The sequence below is a fragment of the Littorina saxatilis genome, linkage group LG10 (genome assembly GCF_037325665.1).
Source record: "Littorina saxatilis isolate snail1 linkage group LG10, US_GU_Lsax_2.0, whole genome shotgun sequence".
NCBI lineage: Eukaryota > Metazoa > Mollusca > Gastropoda > Littorinimorpha > Littorinidae > Littorina > Littorina saxatilis.
In genome coordinates this window covers 3,766,120-3,791,200 of record NC_090254.1, presented here as the reverse complement: position 1 = coordinate 3,791,200, position 25,081 = coordinate 3,766,120, and the positions used below count along the sequence as shown (strand labels likewise).

The window sequence follows — 25,081 nt, the reverse complement described above, 5'->3', positions numbered from 1 at the left end:
ATTCTCTCTCCTCTTACCACATTTACATGTACTATCTCACGTGATTATTCTCTCTCCTCTTACCACATTCACATGTACTAGCTCACGTGTACATTCTCTCTCCTCTTACCACATTCACGTGTACATTCTCTCTCCTCTTACCACATTCACATGTACTAGCTCACGTGTACATTCTCTCTCCTCTTACCACATTCACATGTACTAGCTCACGTGTACATTCTCTCTCCTTACCACATTCACGTGTACTAGCTGACGTGTACATTCTCTCTCCTTACCACATTCACGTGTACTAGCTCACGTGTACATTCTCTCTCCTCTTACCACATTCACGTGTACATTCTCTCTCCTCTTACCACATTCACATGTACTAGCTCACGTGTACATTCTCTCTCCTCTTACCACATTCACATGTACTAGCTCACGTGTACATTCTCTCTCCTCTTACCACATTCACATGTACTAGCTCACGTGTACATTCTCTCTCCTCTTACCACATTCACATGTACTAGCTCACGTGTACATTCTCTCTCCTTACCACATTCACGTGTACTAGCTGACGTGTACATTCTCTCTCCTCTTACCACATTCACGTGTACTAGCTCACGTGTACATTCTCTCTCCTCTTACCATATTCACGTGTACTAGCTCACGTGTACATTCACTCTCTTAGTTTTTACGACATGTACGTGTACTCGCTCACGTGCGCATTCACTCTCCTCTTGACTTATGGTCAACTCTTGATTATCTCCTTCACTCTGTTGTTGTCAGGTCACTGAACTATGGCGGCATTGGAATGGTCATTGGCCACGAGATTACACACGGCTTTGACGACAGAGGTAAGTTGTTTCACTATCATTGTTCGAGTGTGAATTGCTGCTATTCGACACTTCTATGAATGTGTGATGTATGTTATTCGTTTATACATTGGTTCGGTTGCCGGTGAGGGAAGTGTTGTTGTGATAGTGGTTTCGGTAGTTGTTGTTGTAGTTTTGTTGTTGAAGTGTTGTTGTTGTAGTTGTTGTTGTTGTGTGTGTGTGTGTGAGTGTGCGTGAGTGCGTGTATATGGTTGTGTGCGTGAGCGTGTGTCCGTGCGAGTGTGTGTTTAAATGTGTCTATAAAGGCGACCAAAAAATGTAAGATTCTTTTCTGAAGATAATAACAAAGACGTGTTTGATTTAAACAGAATTGTATTCAAAATAACAACAAGTCGCGTAAGGCGAAAATACAACATTTAGTCAAGTAGCTGTCGAACTCACAGAATGAAACTGAACGCAATGCAACGCAGCAAGACCGTATACTCGTAGCATCGTCAGTCCACCGCGCACGGCAAAGGCAGTGAAATTGACAAGAAGAGCGGGGTAGTACTTGCGCTGAGAAGGATAGCACGCTTTTCTGTACCTCTCTTCGTTTTAACTTTCTGAGCGTGTTTTTAATCCAAACATATCATATCTATATGTTTTTGGAATCAGGAACCGACAAGGAATAAGATGAAAGTGTTTTTAAATTGATTTCGAAAATTTTATTTTGATAATAATTTTTATATATTTAATTTTCAGAGCTTGTTTTTAATCCAAATATAACATATGTATATATTTTTGGAATCAGCAAATGATGGAGAATAAGATGAACGTAAATTTGAAACGTTTTATATAAAAACATTTTTTTTTTACAATTTTCCGATTTTCAATGACCAAAGTCATTAATTAATTTTTAAGCCACCAAGCTGAAATGCAATACCGAAGTCCGGGCTTTGTCGAAGATTACTTGACCAAAATTTCAACCAATTTGGTTGAAAAATGAGAGCGTGACAGTGCCGTCTCAACTTTCACGAAAAGCCGGATATGACGTCATCAAAGACATTTATCAAAAAAATGAAAAAAAAGTTTGGGGATATCAATCCCAGGAACTCTCATGTCAAATTTCATAAAGATCGGTCCAGTAGTTTGGTCTGAATCGCTCTACACACACACACAGACAGACAGACACACACACACACATACACCACGACCCTCGTCTCGATTCCCCCCTCTACGTTAAAACATTTAGTCAAAACTTGACTAAATGTAAAAACGAAACAAATCGTAACAAGCAACAAGCAACAAGCAACAAGCAACACGTAACAAGTAACAAGTCATGACCGAGGCAATACACAAATGTGAAGACAGACGTGTTTCCCGTGCTACAGGTCGGCAGTTTGACAAGGACGGCAACCTGATTCAGTGGTGGGACGACACAGTCATCAAGCGCTTCAAGAACAGAGCCCAGTGCATCATCGACCAGTACAGCAACTACACGGTGCCTGAGGTCGGCATGAAGGTAGGTACACCATGCAACATGTAACACTTCAAGCTAGGACAAAGCCCAGTGCATCATCGACCAGTACAGCAACTACACGGTGCCTGAGGTCGGCATGAAGAAAGGTACACCATGCAACATGTAACACTTGAAGGTTAAGGCCCAGTACAGCATGTAACGTTCCTAGAACAGAGCCCATTGCATCATCGACCAGTACAGCAACTACACTGTGCCTGAGGTCGGCATGAAGGTAGGTACGCCACTCACATTAATGATTTCGTTGATATGGTTGACCGACTTTTTCAGTGAAGGATCGACACTTGTCATCAAGCGCTTTAAGGTTAACACTATTTACACATCGCTGTTCTGGTATGATTAGCTTTTGTTGTAACAACATTTACACTTAACTGATGTAGTATGGTTAGCTTTTGTTGTAACAACATTTACACTTAACTGATGTAGTATGGTTAGATTTTGTTGTAACAACATTTACACTTAACTGATGTAGTATGGTTAGCTTTTGTTGTAACAACATTTACACTTAACTGATGTAGTATGGTTAGCGTTTGTTGTAACAACATTTACACTTAACTGATGTAGTATGGTTAGCTTTTGTTGTAACAACATTTACACTTAACTGATGTAGTATGGTTAGCTTTTGTTGTAACAACATTTACACTTAACTGATGTAGTATGGTTAGCTTTTGTTGTAACAACATTTACACTTAACTGATGTAGTATGGTTAGCTTTTGTTGTAACAACATTTACACTTAACTGATGTAGTATGGTTAGCTTTTGTTGTAACAACATTTACACTTAACTGATGTAGTATGGTTAGCTTTTGTTGTAACAACATTTACACTTAACTGATGTAGTATGGTTAGCTTTTGTTGTAACAACATTCACACTTAACTGATGTAGTATGGTTAGCTTTTGTTGTAACAACATTCACACTTAACTGATGTAGTATGGTTAGCTTTTGTTGTAACAACATTTACACTTAACTGATGTAGTATGGTTAGCGTTTGTTGTAACAACATTTACACTTAACTGATGTAGTATGATTAGCTTTTGTTGTAACAACATTTACACTTAACTGATGTAGTATGGTTAGCTTTTGTTGTAACAACATTTACACTTAACTGATGTAGTATGGTTAGCGTTTGTTGTAACAACATTTACACTTAACTGATGTAGTATGGTTAGCTTTTGTTGTAACAACATTTACTCATCATGCACTTATGTAAGATGGTTAGCTTTTGTTGTTTGAACATCATGAACACGTATAGGTTAGACCTGTGAAGTGGCTATCTCATTCCTTTTTGATTTGCCTTCCATTTCAGGTGAACGGAATCCAGACTCAAGGGGAGAACATTGCTGACAACGGAGGAATCAAGGAGGCGTACAGGGTGGGATTTCTTTGTCTTTCTTTGCTGTTTGATCTGATAAAGTAAGGGAAATAAGCGCTCCCAATGCATACGACATGTTCGTACACGTGCTTGAAATCCTTGAAAGTGCTTGGATTTGGATTTGGAGGGGTCAGTTTCAAGTCATTGAAAGTCCTTACAAAGTCATTGAATTTTAGAGTAAAAAAACCATGTACGAACCCTTCATGTGTAGTACAGTAAGTGAGAGTTATTCGGAACTATTCTCCTGGCACCTCAGAAGCATTGAAATGAGCAAGCGACTTTCATCTTTATCTTTCTCTTCTATTTGTTGCCTCCCTTGTTTTGTCTACATATTCAAAAACGCAGATAGACGAACTATTCGCCCACTGCGATCTTTATTTGTAAGCTAACGGTGGAGAAAAACGGCCGGTCGGTCAGTCCAAAACACAATTAGAATGAGATTTAGTTGTCACAGAATCTGGCTGCTTATTGGCACAGATATACAAAATGGAACACACTAACGTGACGCTGATGGGGTCTATGTCGACCAAAAGAGTGGGATTCCCTGTAGGTGGAGTTCAGGGAATCCCACAGGTTAGAGTTTTTCAATAAAACTTGCAAACCATACTCGAATTTCTAAGAATTATCACTAAAGATCGAAAAACATCAAATTCTACCGATGTCGCTAAGCATCACGTGACTTTCAGCGATATCAGCGAAACACTACTGGAACTAGACCCTGTGGGATTCCCTGTATACAGGAAATTCCCCTACAGGAACTCCACCTACAGGGAATCCCACTCTTTTGGTCGACATAGACCCCATCAGCCACACTAACAGTGCCGGTAGTTGGTTGAAGGGTGGGTAAGTAGGCTGCTTTCGTCACAGTGGATAATTGGTTCACGAAAGTTTGGTTCATTTCTTTGTTGTTTGGCTAGGTCTTTTTTTTTTAGTGTGTCGGCATTTTAGTTGGTTGGTTGGTTGGTTGGTTGGAATAGGTGAATACTGGTCGGCCATCAGTATGCTTAACATTGTTAATGGGTCGGTTAATTATGTGCAAGGTTGAAACCCGATCAGTGTTGCCTGTTTCACATTTGCCCAAAGAAAAAGAATAGATACGAACGCAAATCTTGGATGTTGATTATATATATATGATATATTTGTGTATATTTCAACATTTTTTCAATCAATCAATCAATCAATGAGTCTTATATCGCGCATATTCCGTGGGTACAGTTCTAGGCGCTCTGCAGTGATGCCGTGTGAGATGAAATTTTATACGGCCAGTAGATTGCAGCCATTTCGGCGCATATTTACCTTTCACGGCCTATCATTCCAAGTCACACGGGTATAGGTAGACAATTATTAACTGTGCCTAAGCAATTTTGCCAGGAAAGACCCGTTTGTCAATCGTGGGATCTTTAACGTGCACACCCAATGTAGTGTACACGGGGGGAGGTTCGGACACCGAAGAGAGTCTGCACACAAAGTTGACTCTGTGAAATAAATTTCCGCTGAACCTGGGATCGAACTCACGCTGACAGCGGCCAACTGAATACAAATCCAGCGCGCTACCAACTGAGCTATATCCCCGCCCATACAATGCTTTACAATTTACAATTTAAACTTATGAGACTTTGGTCCCTGATTGTATTAAGCTGTAGTCTCATATTTTCTGACAACTTGATTGCATGGAATACCTCATTCAGCAATGAACTGTGAGTTTTTCATTTTTATAAAAGTGATATTTTCAAACACTATTTTAAGATTGAGAACAATAATAAACACTGAATTGTCCATTAGATTGAGTAAATTAAAATACAAAAATAGATCTGCTCTCGCATCTAAACGTGCAGGTCAACCGTGTTTAAACGTACATATTTTGAGTCATAATTGTGGAGACATTTGGACAATCAGGTGCAATCAAATCGTTTATACAAGGATACCCTAAGGCTCACACCCAAAGGGCTACGAGTAAACTAACAAGGAACTCAGACGGTTTCAGTCCAGCCATTCAACTTCCGTTTGCATGTGATGCGCAGGCATACCGGAAGTGGGTGGCCGACAAAGGGTCCGAAGAGCCAAGACTTCCCGGCATGCTCAACTACACCAACAACCAGCTCTTCTTCCTCAACTTTGCCCAGGTAGGCAGACATGTTGTATGCAGGTCAACGATCGTGTTCATTGTCACAACTCTGCCAAGGTAGGCAGACATGTTGTATGCAGGTAAAAGATGCAGACATGGGAACCCATACGATTTCACCCTATTGTGTACGCTTGATTGTCTGAAAATACGATCAGCACGTTATGTGAACAAATTCTTGAGACTGCTTTCTTCTTTTTATATTTAGTCAAGTTTTGACTAAATATTTTAACATCGAGGGGGAATCGAAACGAGGGTATGGTGTATGTGCGTGTGTGTGTGTGTGTGTGTGTGTGTGTGTGTGTGTGTGTGTGTGTGTGTGTGTGTGTGTGTGTAGAGCGATTCAGACTAAACTACTGGACCGATCTTTATGAAATTTGACATGAGAGTTCCTGGGTATGAAATCCCCGAACGTTTTTTTCATTTTTTTGATAAATGTCTTTGATGACGTCATATCCGCCTTTTCGTGAAAGTTGAGGCGGCACTGTCACGCCCTCATTTTTCAACCAAATTGGTTGAAATTTTGGTCAAATAATCTTCGACGAAGCCCGGACTTCGGTATTGCATTTCAGCTTGGTGGCTTAAAAATTAATTAATGACTTTGGTCATTAAAAATCTGAAAATTGTAAAAAAAAAAATATATATAAAACGATCCAAATTTACGTTTATCTTATTCTCCATCATTTGCTGATTCCAAAAACATATAAATATGTTATATTCGGATTAAAAACAAGCTCTGAAAATTAAATATATAAAAATTATTATCAAAATTAAATTGTCCAAATCAATTTAAAAACACTTTCATCTTATTCCTTGTCGGTTCCTGATTCCAAAAACATATAGATATGATATGTTTGGATTAAAAACACGCTCAGAAAGTTAAAACAAAGAGAGGTACAGAAAAGCGTGCTATCCTTCTTAGCGCAACTACTACCCCGCTCTTCTTGTCAATTTCACTGCCTTTGCCATGAGCGGTGGACTGACGATGCTACGAGTATACGGTCTTGCTGAAAAATGGCAGCTACTTGACTAAATATTGTATTTTCGCCTTACGCGACTTGTTAATGATTAAAATGACTTTTTACTCTCCATTTGATCAATGGTTACAGCTTTTGTTATTACACACTGAAAGAAGCATGTGTTTATATTTATTCCCCCCTCTGCTTCTTTACCTCTGTAAACTTGTAGGGGTAGTTATTTTTCGATAATCACCCAGCAACCAAACAAATAACGACCCAGCAACAGCCTGAATCCTCGATAGTGCAATGGGTTGAGAGGTTGTTCTGTTTCGGTACTACTTTTTGCGACTGAAAAGTTTCGAACGCTCTAATGTACGAAGTATACATCTCTGGAGCAAACAATACAAACATACCGCATTTAAATTAACAACTACAGGCCTGAACACATGAATCTCCATATAAAATCCATGAGTTCGGTTGTTTTCTGAATCTCATCTGCCGTTCATCACAAGCAATTTCCCAAGGCAAGTAACTCATACTTTGTCTAGCGACAAGAGTAGTTCCCCTTCTTTTCACTCAGTTCCTTCGACAACAGACTGCAATCCGACGGTCAGTTTTCAACAATATTTCATTTAATAAACAGATCACACGCAACCAAATGCACACATCTCATCAATTTAAACAACATAAAGGGGTTTCATACACTATTTTCCCCAGAAAACTGAACTTCATACAGTTTTTAACGTTGGAACACGGGTGCAAAAGTTCGTCTGCTAGTCCCATTTGACGAAAAAACATTATCCTAAGCGATACCAAAACATAAACAGAACACACAATATCTGCCTTTGCCGCCACAGCAGAATAACAGCATATCTGTGTACTTGATTTTAGCCCAAAATAGGAAAACTGACAAGAAGTGTTAACAGAATGGAATGATTTGCACGGAACTATACAACCGCGCATTAATCGATCGCCTGCGCAGGTTGACTGGTTGAGAGAATAGGATTCGATCAAACTTTCGCAAAAAAAACTCCTCTTTTCTTTGAATAACTGAAGAAAGGAGGAATAAAGAGGTTACACACCTCGTCTCAGTGATTATAAAAAATAATGGTCTCAGTTCGCGGTCATGAAAAAGCTCGCTAAAGCTCGCATTTTTCATGATCCGCTAACTTCGACCATTATTTTTGATAATCACTGAGACTCGGCATGTAACCTCTACGTATTGATTTAAAGATTTACAGAGAGGTATGGTAGGTATAGTACACTGACTGTCACGAAATTCTGTTTTCGTTATGGTAGGAGTACTGTGTAATGGCTGTGTTTCAGGTGTGGTGTGGCACGATGCGACCTGAGGCAGCAATCAACAGGATACGTACCGGTGTGCACAGTCCAGGCCGCTTCAGGTAAGATGGAGGCCTTGTGCCTCAAGGCCACGCGGTCAGTCAGTTTCAGACATCACATGCACAGCTAGTACACCAGCGTGGGATCGTGTGTGTGTGTGTTTCTAGGCCGGCAGTGGTGGTGGTGGTGGTGATGCAGTTGCTGTATGATAATTGATATTGTTGTGATGTGACGATGATGTTGATGCTGTGGTGACATGATGATGATGATGATGATGGTGCTGTCTTGTCCTCAGGGTGATCGGAACGCTGCAGAACATGAACAAGTTCTCCGAGGCTTTCCAGTGCGGCACGGACTCCTACATGAACCGGAAAAGGAAGTGCTCCGTGTGGTAAGTGGCTTGCCTTGTTGACGTGGCACGCACTCATTGGCTGCCGCTGCTGCATTGCATTCCACCATTGGCTGGCTTGTGGCACGTGACACGGCAGCATTTTCTTGCTACCTCCGCTTCAACATGACTGAGGGGTGCCACCGCATGAAGGCGCAGCTGGTGATTTGGGCCACTTGTGAGCCACTTCCTTCTCCGAGGTGTCGGGTGATTTTGGTGTTGTCAGGAGACTATCCACCCCTATCTGACCACACCACAGGCCATTTTAAGGTACCCGCTTCTATGTGGGAAAACCGTACAATGGACTAATGGATTTCCTTGAGCAAAAGATTGCTGTGGTCTGGAAGTGTTTCGACCGTTCGGTAGAGGTAGGCGTGCAGGTGCAGGGAGAACCTTGAGTGAATTATTTTCCTTCACGGACATGTTGCTGTGAGAAGCATGCTCTTTTGACGCATGAATCGAGAGGGTCATGTTTGAGAGACAATTAACCGGACAGGAGTCGTTTCTGTTTGACGAATGACGTCAGAGGGGACCTTTGGTGCAGTTTGTGGTTTATACGTCTGTGTGGAATGTGAAATTGGAAGAACAATGAACTCGGGCCAAACATTTTGTTGTGGATGGAAGATTTTACAGTCATGATCTTACCTGCGTTGACCGTGAAAGCCGTGCAAAAATTAACACCGCTAATGAACAATTCGGCCAACAACTTTTATGTGAATTGAACTGTGGGAATCAACCGTTTTACTTTTGCTGGAAAAAGGTCGGCTGAAACATTTTGATCATTCTGTGGGTGGACAAGCTGTGTGTCGCGGCATCAATCATGTAAGGGCCAGTACGGTTTTTAAGTCGCATCATGTGAGTGGGAGATGGTTGTGCACAACAACAAGGGATTCACTTGTCAGGTAAGACGCCAAGTCTGAAATAAGTTGTAATAAGAAGTGGTAGTCTGGGATATGTTCTGTTGTTTTCATACACTGATTCTTCAGTGTTCCGGAACGGTCACAGTTGGAGGATTGTGAAAGCATGTGATGTTTCTTTGCTCGCCTTATGCGCGGGGAAGAATGTGGGAAACATGCCGACATATTTTTGAAAAGCATCTGAGAACGGGTCAGACGAGTGTTGACATTTTTTGTACAGCGCTTTTATACTTGACTTGTTATTATACCACGTATATTTTTACACACATTACCTCATATCTATTCATGCTTCTACTTGATAGCCATCGTGCATTTCAATGCATGGTTTTGTGTGTTATTTGTTCGTGTCTTCTACTTGATAGCCATCGTGCATTTCAATGCATGGTTTTGTGTGTTATTTGTTCGTGTCTTCTACCTGTTGCCCGTTTTTAACCCAATTTACTTTGAAATCTATAATGATATTTGTCTTATGTGTGTTAATATGTTGAATTTAATGAAAGAATAATGTTGTTTTTCAGGATAACATGTGGTTTAATAACAATAGATGGGACCTAGTGCTGCCAGAATTTTTTTTGTTGTTTTGTTTTGTTTTACAATAAATTGAAAAGATGAGCAAAAGCAACAGAAAAGGTAATACCTGAATTTAATCAACATGAAATGTTTGCCCTCAACAGAAATTGATTTCGTAGCCTGGTCTGTTAGCCAAGATCCCCTTAAACGTCTATGGGTGATTGCATTCATTATCTACAATAGTTTTGTAATGAACAATGCACAAACGTTTGTTTAGATGTGTTTAACTTGTTATAATCATTGAACACATAATTGTTCATTTTGTGTGTGTGTGTGTGTAGGAGACTTTTGGTAAAGTTAGTTCCATATCCTTTACAAATACGTTGGATTTTACCTTTTAGCTTTGCTTTTATCATTATTAACGCTATACTGAATCAAAACCACAGTCTTGTCGATTATTAAAAATGTGAAGCTTTTTTAATTTTTTACTTCGGGTATGTCTTCAAAAGTTGCGTTTTACTGACAGGGCAGTTTTATCATTCAGTTTGAGCCGTTTCTTTCAAAACAACGGGCAAACACTTTTATTGCGGTCAATTTGTATATATTCTACATTATTGTTTGATATATTCGTCTATTTATCACATTTCCCCCATTTTACCTTCATACTCGAAGAACAAAATACTAATAACTCACCAATATAGTAAATGAATTTGTTACTGTTTGTGTTGAGTCATTCTGTTCCATCTTGTTTCAAATTGGGTTATCATGTTGTGACACTAATTCGACAGTAAAGGTGATCATTGCTATAATTTTTGCTGCATTGCTTTTTTCAACCATATTTGCTTTGTGTGTCTTAAACATAGGGTTATGTTTGCCGTGAACAAATCCAGCCATACCGATCTAATTGTTTTTAAGTGGAGTTCAAACAAAGTATAAGTATAGTCGTCAGGCAAACACGTAAATGATGTTTTAAGTTAGATATACATCGATAGTCACTAGAGAGAATAAAGCGCGGCAAATACATGTGTTATACAAGGTGACCCAAAAAAAAGAGTACCCAAACAAAACGTCATAAATTGAACAAAAATAAAGCAATCTTTATAAAATGTATTTACACACACACGTAGCCTCTGCATGATTTGCACAGAAAATGTTAGCATTCTAGCTTGTCTTTCAGGAAAGTTATGCTCATTCTACAGAACATGCTCCAAATGGCCTCCGCGCCGCTGCAGGCAAACTTGAACTCGCCGCGCAAAGTTATCACTCACCCGCACACACTCCTGTTGCGAGATTCCGCGAATGGTTGTTGTGATGGCTCTCTTGAGTTCTGTGATTGTCTGTGGGTTGTTCCTGTAGACGTTGTCTTTCAGGAACACCCAAAGATAGAAATCTGGGGGATTTAAATCCGGGGGAGGCCATTTGGAGCATGTTCTGTAGAATGAGCATAACTTTCCTGAAAGACAAGCTAGAACGCTAAACTTTTCTGTGCAAATCATGCAGAGGCTACTTGTATGAAGATTGCTTTATTTTTTTTCAATTTATGACGTTTTGTTTGGGTACTCTTTTTTTTGGGTCACCCTGTACTTTAACAATTACTGATTAACCATCTTATCATTGCCAATATACAATGTATATTCTCTCTATATAATCACATAAGACTCAGAACTTTTTTGATGCACAAAAACTCTTCCAGTTTACGTGTAGCCTAAGGCAACAAAAAAACAAAAAGTCTGTTTACGGTATCCCGACCGACGCTATTTTTTCGCGCGACTCTAGACTTTTGTTGGCATTTGGGAAAAAAAAAGAAAAAAAAAAGTCTTTTGGCAAAATAACGTAAAAATATGTTTTTTTTGGAAAGAAAAAAAAAAGATAAAAAAGGTCTTTGTTTTTTGGCAAAATAACTTAAAAATATGGTTTTTTAGAAGAAAAAAAAAGAAGGAAAAAAAAAAGAAAATCCCGACATACCGACCCTATTTTTATTTGCCTATGTTACCGTAAACAGACTAATTTTTTTTTCCCTAAGGAATGTGTTTTTGTTATAAATGTTTGTGACTGTTTTGAGGGATGGAGACGTATCTTTTATTTTTATTATTCATTTTATTGTTTTTAAGAGACAACCAAGTTCTAATCACTGTTTTTGTATCACTATTTGATATTGTTCAGTCACTTCAAGAGCTTTGTTGTTGATAAGATCTTAACTGTGTTACTGTGCTTCTAAGAAAATTATTATTTTCCATAGTAAACAAAGGATATCACTTAACTTTCGCTTAGAAGTTGATGCTGCGTCAAGGGAGGGTTTTTAGTTGTGGTCCTCCCTGAATTCTACCATCATTATCAAGGGCGGGATTCTCTGTAATGTCTACTCTTTTTAAATTCTCTCAGTAATTCTGGCTGAAAGTTTTGTGCATGATCATGGATAAGACTTTCGATTTTGAGGGTCTTGCTAAGATCTCTTAATTTATTTTGACTCAAAGGTTCCATGATCCTTGATCATAAGTAAAAGTTCCTTCTGTGAGAGCCTTGGCAACTTCTCTCAGTAATTTTGATTTAAAAGTGACATTTTGTAATGTGACCCTTGCCAATTTCTCTACATAACTTTGACTGAAACGTTGATGCTTGGGACTTGTTCTCTCATTCTCATTATTTCTGGCTGTTTCTGGAGTTTTTAGTGCGATCCTTGCTGAATTCTCTCAATAGCTTTGATAGTCGATGCTCAATTAAGGATATGGTTTTTCATTGTGTCCTTTAATGGGCGGTTCTGGTGAGGTTATGCCCCCTCTTTCTTTCGGCTGGTAACTGGCGCCACCTCGTGGCAAGATCACGCGAGAAAGGACAAAAAACTTGCATTGGTCCCAAATAGCATATCGGTTTGGTAACAGTTCGTGTGTAAGTCGTGCATTTTATACGGTAAACAAACAATGGTCGGTTCTGGTGAGGTTATGACCCTTCTTTCTTTCGGCTGGTAACTGGCGCCACCTCGCGGCAAGATCACAGGAGTTGTCTCGCGTTATCACCCCAGAAGCGCTCATTGGTACTAGTAAGTTGTGCCAATAGCGTGAACCAAGATGTTATGCTTAACTTAAAGGCACAGGAAGCCTCCCGTAAACCATCACAGATACTGTCAGGCTTTTACACACAGTACAAACACCCTTCCATTTGAACGCTCACCAAACGGGAACATCCTAGGTGCCCTCCGTAAAGAGCGAGCAATTTTCAAAGAATTTATTTTTGCGTGGTTTATCGTGAACCCGTGTGATCAAGTTTCCCTTTTTCACAATGTAGTCGTCAGTTAGTAATTTGAATGCGACTCGCTGTGAGCTTATCTGCAATAGCACGTTATTATGTACCTCTGACTATGCACGAAACAAACGGCTGTGGTTCACAAGAACTCTAGCGATGGCTTTTGACTGTTCAGAAGAACTGGCGATAGGTATAAACCGTCGCCGTCTGCTACGAGAACCACGACCTTGCGTGACCCTGCTTCCGGGCTTTTCTTTTTTCAAACTTTCAATTGTACTGATCTTGTCGTGATGGAAAAAGAATTCTTTTATGATTTTAGAATGTTTGTGTAACAAGCTGTCAATTTATTATTTAGATTTTAAAATTTAGGTCTAGCGCCAAAACGCACCACGGTCCGATTGTCTCTGACACTCTCTCCGCAAAATTAATTCTTTGAAAATTGCTCGCTCTTTACGTAGGGCACCTAGGATGTTCCCGTTTGGTGAGCGTTCAAATGGAAGGGTGTTTGTACTGTGTGTAAAAGCCTGACAGTATCTGTGATGGTTTACGGGAGGCTTACTGTGCCTTTAAGGGTAGGAGTTTCTGAGTTGTGATTCGTAAAACGGCAATTCTCTCAATTAACATTGACTCACAAGCTTATGCTTGATCAAGGGCAGGATGTTCTCTAGTGTGTCCTTTGGTACCTTCTCTCAGTATACTCAGAAGTTGATGCTTAAACAAGGGTAGAGTTTTCCATTGTGGCAAGTGCTAAATTCTGTCACTGGTTGTTTTCAGGCAATGTTGCCAGTGTTAGGAGCCAGTTACATTGGCACGCTGATGAGGAAAAGGTTTTGCTTCTTTGTGATCAACTTCAGTGTTTAGAAAGTCTTCAACACAACACTAATGTCACTGAAGTAAACTGCAACTTGAGGCGTGTTTTGTGCCGATCAAGTCATTGTTCTTGTAACAGTTACTAAACTTTGAGAGTTTGCTCTAATACCCTGTGAAGCGTGTACATGTTTGATTCACAGGACAATGATTTCAACTGGCGATCATAGCCTGATTGTTGGGTGTTTTTTGGGTTTTATTCTGTTAGGTTTTCTTTTGCAGTTTATTACCAAATTCTCATGAAACTCATGTGTTTGATGAACTTTGTGAATGCGTGTGCGTACGGCTGCCATCCTGCATAACACACACTATCTCGCTCTCTCTCTCTCTCTCACACACACACTGTAACACACTCGCTCTCTCACACAAAAAACTCGCTCTCTCTCTCTCTCTCTCTCTCTCTCTCACACACACTCGCTCGCTCGCTCTCTCTCTCTCTCACTCACACTCGCTCGCTCTCTCTCTCACACACACACACACACACACACTATCTCGCTCTATCTCTCTCTCACACACACACACTCTATCTCGCTCTTTCTCACACACACACACACACACACACACTATCTCGCTCTCTCACACACACACACAGGTGACACTATCTCGCTAGCTCTCTCTCACACACACTATCTCGCTCTCTCTCACACACACACACACTCGCTCTATCTCTCTCACACACACACACACTCGCTCGCTCTCACACACACATACTCGCTCGCTCGCTCTCTCTCACACACATGCTCGCTCGCTCTCTCTCACACACACTCGCTCTCTCTCGTTCTCTCATACACACACACACTCGCTCTATCTCTCTCTCTCTCACACACACACACTCGCTCTCTCTCTCTCACACATACACACACACACACTCGCTCTCTCTCATACACACACACACACTCGCTCTATCTCTCTCTCAACTGGTCCCGATTTAATGATTGACGGCAATATAGTGGAAAAAGTCGACCATCACAAAGTTCTAGGTGTCCACATCGATAACAACCTGTCTTGGTCAACTCACATTGAACAACTTAGTAAATTAGTGTCAAAGAAAGTGTACCTCTTATCTAGAATTAAACACTTCGTTAATTGTCAAGCCAGGAAGTTATTTTTCACTGCTCATATTCAGTCTCTTATTGATTACGCATCCACTCTATGGGACTCAGCAAGTGATAATTCCCTAAAGCTACTCAGCAGATTACACAAAAGAGCGCTAAAAGTAGTATTACTCAGACTACTCTCACCGACTCAACCCCCCCACCCCCCACCCCGAAAAAAAAGAGGTAATTTATTGGCTCAGGATGCACCTTTGGATAAACAAAATTTCCGGGGGGGCATGCCCCCGGACCCCCCTAGAGGCTTAGGCGCCTTCGACGCCGTCAACTTGTATCTTCGCAGTCATTTTGTAAACCCCCCCTCCAAAGTGAATTGATCCGCCCTTGAACATAGGGGTCCTCCCTTTAAAGTCAAGAATGAATTACAACAAAGGAATAATGATGCATAAAATTATGACAGACAAGAAGGGCAAAGCCCATACGACTCACATGCTTGACCTTCTGCTTTACACATTTTTTCCTACCAAAATACATGTGACCGTCAAGGTCATCCAAGGTCATGCAACACAAAGCTGTTAATTCAAGACATAGGAAGTACAATGGTGCTTATTGGCTCTTTCTACCATGAGATATGGTCACTTTTAGTGGTTCACTACCTTATTTTGGTCACATTTCATAAGGGTCAAAGTGACCTTGACCTTGATCATATGGGACCAAATGTGTCTCATGATGAAAGCATAACATGTGCCCCACATAATTTTTAAGTTTGAAACATTTATCTTCCATAGTTCAGGGTCAAGGTCACTTCAAAATATGTATACAATCCAACTTTGAAGAGCTCCTGTGACCTTGACCTTGAAGCAAGGTAAACCAAACTGGTATCAAAAGATGGGGCTTACTTTGCCCTATATATCATATATAGGTGAGGTATTCAATCTCAAAAACTTCAGAGAAAATGGGAAAAATGTAAAAAATAGCTGTTTTTTAGACAACATTTATGGCCCCTGCGACCTTGACCTTGAAGCAAGGTCAAGATGCTATGTATGTTTTTTGGGACCTTGTCATCATACACCATCTTGCCAAATTTGGTACTGATAGACTGAATAGTGTCCAAGAAATATTCAACGTTAAAGTTTTCCGGACGGCCGGCCGGCCGGCCGGACAGACGGACGGACGGACGGACGACTCGGGTGAGTACATAGACTCACTTTTGCTTCGCATGTGAGTCAAAAATGCACCCGAAACCATTTGTTCAAAGTTCTCTTTGAAGAATTCGCACCACTTTATAAAACTAAACACTCCTCTTCCTAGGATAGACCTATTTAAATCAAGTCTTGTTTATTCAGGAAGCAGCCTCTGGAACGCTCTTCCGGACGCCCTGCGGCAATCCACCAATACGGATTCTTTTAGAACCAAATATTCTCTCCATTTAATGAACTCTATGAACAAATAAACTTGATTGGTATGTTCTCTTTGTATACAGTTGTTCATTATCGGAATTATGGTTTATTGTGACAAAATCAAGAAGATTTGGCTCTGTAATACATTGTTTTGCCGAGCTAATGTATTGTTGGGTTACTTTCCGTTTATCTTAATTGCTTTACGCCCAATTTTGATCACTACCTTATGATCTACAATGCTTCTACATAATGCGCTTCATGTACATAAACTTATATGATCTACCATTAATGTGGGTTTTTTTTTTCTCTAGTCAGAGTTATAGTAAAATAGTTTAGTCCCTCTTTAGGGCGAGGGCCAGATGCAAAAAAAGCATATCTATGCTTATTCTTGTCACCCTCGAAAAATAAAGATTTGTCATTGTCATTGTCTCTCACACACACACACACACACACACACACACATACACTCGCTCACTTTCTCTCTCTCTCTCTCTCACACACATACACACACACACTCGCTCTCTCTCCGTTCTCTCTCATACACACACACACTCACTCTATCTCTCTCTCTCACACACACACTCGCTCGCTCGCTCTCTCTCTCTCACACACACACACACACACACACTCGCTCTCTCACACACACACACAGGTTCATGTGGTATTATGTATACTTATATATAATAACATAACAAATCACTGCTGAATATGCTAGACAATACATAATGTACAACATACGTGCCTGAAAAAATGCTACAGCATCTTTTTTGGCAGGCAAAAGCTTTGACATTTCACTTCTTAAAAGTATGTATTATACAGACCTGGAGGCTTCACATGCCACACTGTCCTTTGAAGCTTCTACATACTACCTTGGCCTTTAATGATTTGTCAAAACACTCAAATTGCTCTGTACAACAGTTGGTAAGGGGCAAAATACATCTGCGCAGAGTCAGCAGCACAGACGACGCACTGCAGATTATTGAGGTCATTCTTTTTTTTTCCCCAGCCCGCTACACGTTAGAAAACAGACCAAGTACTCGTCATAATCCCTATCGCAGCATGCAGCGCCGCTGACTCTGCGCAGGTATAATTTGGTATAACCCATATACAATTTGACATGATCTAACCAGGCATGGGAATTGTCCGCCAAACGGTGGATTTCCGCCGAATTTTTTTTTTTTGTTCCGCCGAAAATGCAAAAGTGTCCGCCGAAAAAATAAAGGGGGGAGGCACACAAAAAAAGCACCGGTTACTTTGGCCTTTGCGCAAAAGCCCGCCTTTGTTCACGCACTGCTACCGCCCGCCTCGGTTATTGAACTTTTATGTTTGAAAGTAAACCAGATTGCACAGATTGTGTTACAAGTTACATTTTCCTGTTTGTCTCAACAGATCAATTTTTTTTACAAATTTAAACCATATAATACATGTATATATTTTTTTTCTTCAAAAAAGCAAAAATTGGTACATTTTTGTACTAAAAACTCTCGATTCTAAAAACAGAATTTAATGGCAAACTTGGAGCTCAGATGACACCAGATTGCACCATCTGGGTTCTTTGGAGAAAATTTTTTCCGTGGGAGCATGCCCCCGGACCCCCCTAGTAAGGCTAAACGCTTCGCGCCGTCGACTTGGCGCTTCGCGTCTTCAGTTATAAATTTTCCGCCTTTTTTACAATGTTCAATTCCCATGCCTGTCTAACGTACAAGTCCAGTTAAGTAAAATAAAAATGCATATATAATTATATAATTATCGCTCTTGGGGCGAACTGATAAGAGAAATGTATATATGAATTAGAGAGTTGTTGAGGTAGATTCTAAATTAACAACTATAATAAAATTCAAAAACCCTGAAGTGGTTCACAATACTTTACACACAAAAAATGTAAATGAACCTGAGTTATGGTAAGAATTAATGGGGACAAACTGGACCTACTATTTGTGCTTGCAAATGATATGGTACATGTATAAGTAAAAGAATATTAAAACTGAGACATCAAAAATAAAAAGATTTAAAAATGCATGCTACAAAAGCTGCAGGAAGTCTGCATTTTAAGATATATATGCGGTCCACTGCACAATAATGCTTGGAAGGCTATGACAGCATGAAAAAAAAATGCAGAAAATGTTCACAATGAATTAGCCTCAATTTTAGTCAACTTCTATGCTTACAAGTGCTTACTTCTACAGTGTTCCTATTATTAAGGACATATTACTAGCGTATTCAAATCCCGGGTCAGATTCATTTCAAAGTTTGTGCTTAATATGTTCCTTTAACCAATATGCAGACATCCCTGGAAAGAAAAGGGGAGGTCACCTTATTAACTTTTGTCTTAATGATTTTTACCTTGGAGTGGTCTGATAAGTTTTTCTCTTAAACACATTTAATGTGAATGTGTTTGCCATTGACATTTGATAACTGATACATGTTACAGTGTAGACAAAGGGATAGAAAGTATCTTATTTATATGTTACTTTACAAAATGTATGGGAACATTGCATGGTGTCCAGGAGTAGCAAAGCCCTACAAGAAAAAAATCATAATAAATGTAGTGGCAAAAGCGTTATAACTCAATAACCCCAGGTCGAATCATAACCAAATTTCAGCACAGGAAGATTCATTATAAACAGTATCAAAACCACAAAAGAAAATAGGGTGTTACCATATTGATTTCTCAAACCCAACGCCAATGCCCTGACTGACAAACAAAAACAACACATTAGATTCTTACTTTATTGAGCTGTGCATATAAAATTGTGTGCGCATGTTGTTCCCATGAATACAAACGATTTGTGATCAGAAAAAACACAGGAGCCACTTTATCTGTTTTACATGCTTTCTGTATTGACATTGTGAGCAGATTAAGCTCCTGGAACAGCAAACGAGATCCAACAGCATCTGTATTCACACTTTTATATCAAAGATACAACAACGACTTGAGTGATTTGCACAATATATTACTGAAAATTTAGATAAACAGGATGTTGAAATACTCTTCAGTACACTTCAGATTGTTACTGGAACTTTCTACATCTAGTGTTGTTATTCATTCTTTCATGCAACACAAGCCGTTTGAACTGTTACATAATAAATTATTCCCTTGGTTTCTCTCAGACTTTGCTGCTGTTCATGATTGAGATTATTTCTGCCTGAGTAGAAAGAAAGGAAGGGAAGTAACTTCTTGCATAAATGAAGCAAATAACGTCACAACGCAGGGGAAGTAATCTGGATTCCCTAATGTTTTTCAGAATTTTTTGTTCACAGAACATGCAGGGATATTGTAAAATGCATCACTGTACATTTTCTCCAATAATCACTTCATAATGTCTTCAATACCTCCAGAACAAGTCGGGGCAATGTCTGTTTAAGTCAGGTCTCACTTCATGGACGGTCAGAGTTGAACCTCAAGGGAAGATCTTCCCAGTTGTTTCTGTATGTGTTGGTCAAAGTGTTCAGCCTGTTCTGGTGTGAACCAATCTTTCCAACCGCCCGCTTCACCTGCAAACAGAGAAGAGATTTAAACACCATTAAAGGGCAACATGAAATGTAAACTAAAATGCTAAACATGAAATGCAAAATAAAAATGTAAAATAAAATGTTAAACATGAAATATAAAATAAAAATGTTAAACATCATTAAGTCTCTGCACAGGACGCCCCAGCCACAGGACAGCTACCACCTGCTATCCAGACCACAGCAGGTGGTCATCTTCCGCCTGAGAACGAGACACAACAGACTTAACCAGCATCTCCACGGGAAGCTGCATGTTGTGCCCTCCCCCATGTGTTCTTGTGGAGAAGCAGAGCAGGACACGGCCCACATCCTACGAGACTGCAGGAACCACCAGGTGCTGAGAGAGGAAATCTGGCCATTGCTGGAGTCCCTGCACAACAAGCTGTACGGGCCAGTGGCTGCGCTGCAGAAGACCACTAATTATATCTCAAGATCTGGACTCCAAGTGTGATCGGCGATCGAAAAGAAGAAGAAATGTAAAATAAAATGTTAAACATGTAATGTAAAATAAAATGTTAAACATGTAATGTAAACTAAAATGATACAACAGCTTTGACACCAGGGATCACAATAAACTCATCCATGACCTCATGATAGGCAATTGATCAAAATACCTCTTTTCAGGTCGCATGCTACAATTGAACCAAAAATTAAGACCAAAAATCGGGAAAAAAATTGAGGTCCTTAAAAAAGGGAGTCAAACAATGGGGGTCAATTTACACAGGTTATGAATAGAAAAGTCTAAGAAAACAGGTTCTTAAAAGGGAGGAAGTCTTACATGGGGGGGGGGGGGGGGGGGGGGGGGGGGGGGAGGGGGGTCTTAAAAGGGAGGAAGTCTGACATGGGGGGAGGGGGGTCTTAAAAGGGGGGTTCCACTGTACCAAAGAAAGCTACCATGGCAGCAGCCAGTGAATGGGCTTCTCCAATGAGAATGCTTTCATTTTCAAAGGAATAAAAAGACGACAGAACGAGCGGACAATGCAAAACTGGTGATGTCTGCTCCATATATCTCCCAATTTTATTTTATGCTCATCAGAGAACAATAATTCTCTAAAGCTTCATGGTGCATTGTTTTTTCTTATAATCCCTAAAATCATAAAAGTAGAAAAAAAGGAAAGCGAAAACACACAAAACAGGTTAACACGTGCAGCTGGTGCGACTAAACACACAAAACAGGTTAACACATGCAGCTGGTGCGACTAAACGCACAAAACAGGTTAACACATGCAGCTGGTGTGACTAAACACACAAAACAGGTTAACACATGCAGCTGGTGCGACTAAACACACAAAACAGGTTAACACATGCAGCTGGTGCGACTAAACACACAAAACAGGTTAACACATGCAGCTGGTGCGACTAAACACACAAAACAGGTTAACACATGCAGCTGGTGCGACTAAATCACTCCTGTGCTACCCCACATCATCGCTTGCTTCTAAACAAAAGCTGCTGTATCTACACATTCCAAACAAAATGCAGATCCACATGGATTTAACACTGGAAATAATACTAAGACAATGCCAACATCACTGCATTCCAACAAACGAAAGACAAACCTTTGCGAAAGATGGCGTCTTTCTCATCCTTGTAGGTGGCTACAAAGGGGTTTTCAAGATTGTCCTTTGCAACTTTCATGTGTGAGAACTGTGTCTGGGAAGCCACTGCATCTACTAGACCCGAAGGGACGGCAACTCCAAGGTATTCTGCAAGGCGCTGAATCTCTTTGGCTGGACTCTGAAGGGAGGTAATACAGGAGTGACTGTATGACAGTGTGTTACAACATTGAAAAAAACCTTCACATTCTACTTTCTCTCTCTCTTTTATGCTACTGATTGATGTATTGATCACTACTTATTGTAATGATCAGTGATGAAGTCATTGACAATGCAATCAACAATCCCCCCCCACCCCCCAATCTCTCTCTCTCTTGAGTTTATCTCACCCTCCTACACACACTCTGACTGTGTCTCTCTCTCTCTCTCACTCACACACACACACACACACACATAGAAACTTTGACTCACAGCTTTAAGTTGTTCATAACAGATGACATGGACAGATAACTCTGGATGTTCCTTCAGTCCTTTCTCATAACTCAGGATCCAGTTTGCCCAGGAGTTGCCTGGTACTGGAAAGATGGACGAGGCATAAATTACGTTCAGAATAACTTACACATTCTGTCAAAATTTCTAATTTGTTTGTAAGTGAAACAATAATAGACACAGTTTTTAAAACGAGCGGAAATCCAGGGAGTTAAAAAGTTCTGCACATGCAAGATTCAAAGAAAAGTAATTAACACTCGCACACACACACACACGGTCAATTAACAACACCCCCCCCTAAAAAAAGATAAGTTTTTATTAAACACTTACGCAGTCCCTCTTCAAAAAGTTTCAAGAAGCCGCCAAAGGTCCCTTCATACTCAGCATGTTTGACAGCTTTCATCATGAAATAAGCTGACACGCACACATCTTTGGGATCACGCACTACACACACAATTTTGCGCCGCTTCAAGATAAAGTCTGACGGCAGCTCATGAAACAGCCGGTGTGTCACGAGAACTCTGGGACTGGGTAGGCTGTCGAGGTGAGCGGTTGAAGCGAACATGAGAAGTCCGTTGCCTTCCATGCGCCGCGTTGACAGGTGTGACATGCCCTGCGTCAACATGGTCAGGATCTCCCACAACCAGTGAACACCTGTAACAGGAGTCAACATGGTCAGGATCTCCCACAACCAGTGAACACCTGTAACATGAGTCAACATGGTCAGGATCTCCCACAACCAGTGAACACATGTAACAGGAGTCAACATGGTCAGGATCTCCCACAACCAGTGAACACCTGTAACATGAGTCAACATGGTCAGGATCTCCCACAACCAGTGAACACCTGTAACAGGAGTCAACATGGTCAGGATCTCCCACAACCAGTCAACACCTGTAACATGAGTCAACATGGTCAGATCATCTCCCACAACCAGTGAACACCTGTAACATGAGTCAACATGGTCAGGATCTCCCACAACCAGTCAACACCTGTAACATGAGTCAACAAGATGTGTGTGTGTGAAAAAAATGTGTGCACAACTTACTCAGTTACTGCTGTGTCAACATTAAAGATCTCCAACAACCATGCGGTGAACACCTGTAAGATGAGAGTGAGCGAGATTACATGTGTGTGAAAAAATGTGTGTAAAAGTTACTGCTGCAGACTGCCCTGTGTCAACATAAAGATCTCCCATGACCAGTGAACACCTGTACGATGAGAATCAACAAGATTACATGTGTGTGAAACAATGTGTGCAAAACGTCTTGCTGCGTCAACAGGGTCAGGATCTCCCTCAACCAGTGAACACCTGTAAGAAGAGAGTGAACAAGATTACATGTGTGTGAATAAATGTGTGCAAAACTTAATGTTGTGTGAACATAAAGATCTCCCATAACCATACAACCTAGCTGTAAGACGAGAGTGAACAAGATTACATGTGTGTGAAATAAATGTTAACAAAGGTTGCAGACTGCCCTGTGTCCACATTAAGATTTCCCACAGACAACAAAAAAAAAACAATAAGTGGAAAACCCTACTCTTTCACATGACATTTGTACGTGTACTCTAAAAAGTCGTGTGTGTGTGTGTGTGTGTGTGCATGTGTGTGTGTGTGTGTGCATGTGTGTGTGAGCATGTGTGTACTAAAAGGTGTGATACTGTCCATACAACACACGCACATTTCACTAGCTGGAAAAAAAAGCACAGAATCGCTTGAGATGTTAGCCGCATCGCCCCCAACCCCCCCCCCCCCAAAAAGGGCTGACACACGTAAATCAATCGCAAGAAAAGTGACGCACCTGACTTAGCGTAGCCACACAGCAACACGTCGTCTTGTCGCGACGCCATGTTGGTCACCTCATGCCAGTGTGTCAGCACTTGGTGCGTGGGCAACACACGACCATCGCTCTCAAACAACCTGAGGGTCTCACCATTCCCATCCGGAACGTAGCGATACCCTGGCATACTCTTTATCTACTCTGGATTTTGCCAACTGTCAATAAAACTTCAACTATGCATTCAGATTTAGTGTAGCGGCTTCGAAAGTGGCACAGTGCATTGAAAACGAAAGCTGCGCGAGTTCGTTGTTCAAGGGAGGCTACTCCCTGCACCGGTGTCACAGCCCGTCTCCAGACCAAAACTAGGTGAGATTGTCTCTGTCCTCGCATTTTGCTAAAGAGAACTGTAACTATCATCAGAGACTTCTAGGCTACTTTTCTTGACCCAAATGAGCCCATACTTTCCCCAACTAGATATAAATGCGCGCCATGGCGAAAGTCATCGTGATGATTATCAGCTTTTTCCATGAACCTGAGCATCCAAGGGAAACAACTCTTTGCTGCGCGTCAACCAACAGTATCTAACTCAGTTACTTCCCTTCCTCGACTCGTCAACTTCAAATCAAATCAAACTTGAATCAAAGCCCCTCGCAGTGACTTTGTTTTTTTTCTCGTTAAATAAAGATGAAGAGGTGCTGCGTGCGACTATGACTGATTTGAGTGCAGGGATGTAAGCTTTGAGACACAATTGAAAATAAGTTTTACGCGTTCATCAAAACATTGTGGCAATGTGATACCAAGGAAACCGCATTCTGACTGATTGATTGATTACGTGAGTGAGTGAGTGAGTCATTGATTGTTTGACAGATTGCTCGATTTCTTTATTAATCAAATTAATGATTGACTGACTAATTGATTGATTGATTGATTGATTGGTTTTATAGCAAGAAGATCAAGACAGAATCAATATTACGTGACCGCCAAGGCATACAAATACCCCCCCTTCACCAACGCCCCGCCTCCACACACATACACACACACACACTCACACATACACAGACACACAGACACACACACACAGACACACAGATACAGACACACAGACACACACACAGACACACATACACATCCACCCCACCACACCTCCGATTTCACACTCACCTCCCACCCCAACCCCCTGCACTTTTTCTCTGTAGAATAAAAAAACTTGAATAAAACCCGCCGATAATTAAAACACGGGTGGC

General features: G+C 40.7%; 2 protein-coding genes across 3 annotated transcripts in view; one reads left to right on the top strand and one right to left on the bottom strand.

The window, feature by feature from the left end:
- LOC138977981 (neprilysin-1-like) overlaps positions 1–14,294 on the top strand; it is a 138,315-nt gene extending 124,021 nt beyond the window's left edge. The window contains exons 18-23 of the mRNA XM_070350591.1: positions 769–836; positions 2,186–2,316; positions 3,640–3,705; positions 5,727–5,828; positions 8,113–8,189; positions 8,423–14,294. Of these exons, the coding sequence (XP_070206692.1) occupies positions 769–836; positions 2,186–2,316; positions 3,640–3,705; positions 5,727–5,828; positions 8,113–8,189; positions 8,423–8,522 (544 nt within the window). The 3' untranslated portion in view covers positions 8,523–14,294. The remainder of the gene's footprint in view (positions 1–768; positions 837–2,185; positions 2,317–3,639; positions 3,706–5,726; positions 5,829–8,112; positions 8,190–8,422) is intronic.
- Positions 14,295–17,158: 2,864 nt separating this feature from the next.
- LOC138977980 (sulfotransferase 1B1-like) lies at positions 17,159–24,312 on the bottom strand. 2 transcript variants are annotated; one of them, XM_070350590.1, is made up of 6 exons: positions 23,859–24,312; positions 22,387–22,710; positions 22,039–22,142; positions 21,571–21,748; positions 18,165–19,996; positions 17,159–17,491 (listed from the first exon to the last, which is right to left on the bottom strand). In XM_070350590.1, the coding sequence occupies exons 1-5, from the start codon at positions 24,022–24,024 to the stop codon at positions 19,890–19,892; spliced, it is 879 nt and encodes a 292-aa protein (XP_070206691.1). In that variant the 5' UTR covers positions 24,025–24,312; the 3' UTR covers positions 17,159–17,491; positions 18,165–19,889. The 2 variants fall into 2 exon arrangements, with proteins under 2 accessions (XP_070206691.1, XP_070206689.1); XM_070350588.1 differs by having other exon boundaries at positions 22,387–23,000; positions 23,859–23,996.
- Positions 24,313–25,081: the final 769 nt, after the last annotated feature.

Bases quoted from the DNA above. Each gene is read 5' to 3' on its own strand.
- LOC138977980 (XM_070350588.1), bottom strand. From the start codon at position 22,969: ATGTTGACTCATGTTACAGGTGTTGACTGGTTGTGGGAGATCCTGACC. The intron at 22,143-22,386 runs GTAAGTGTTTAA...CCATCTTTCCAG, and splicing joins ACTTTTTGAAGAGGGACTGC to TACCAGGCAACTCCTGGGCA. The intron at 19,997-21,570 runs GTTTGTCTTTCG...CTCTGTTTGCAG, and splicing joins AGACGCCATCTTTCGCAAAG to GTGAAGCGGGCGGTTGGAAA.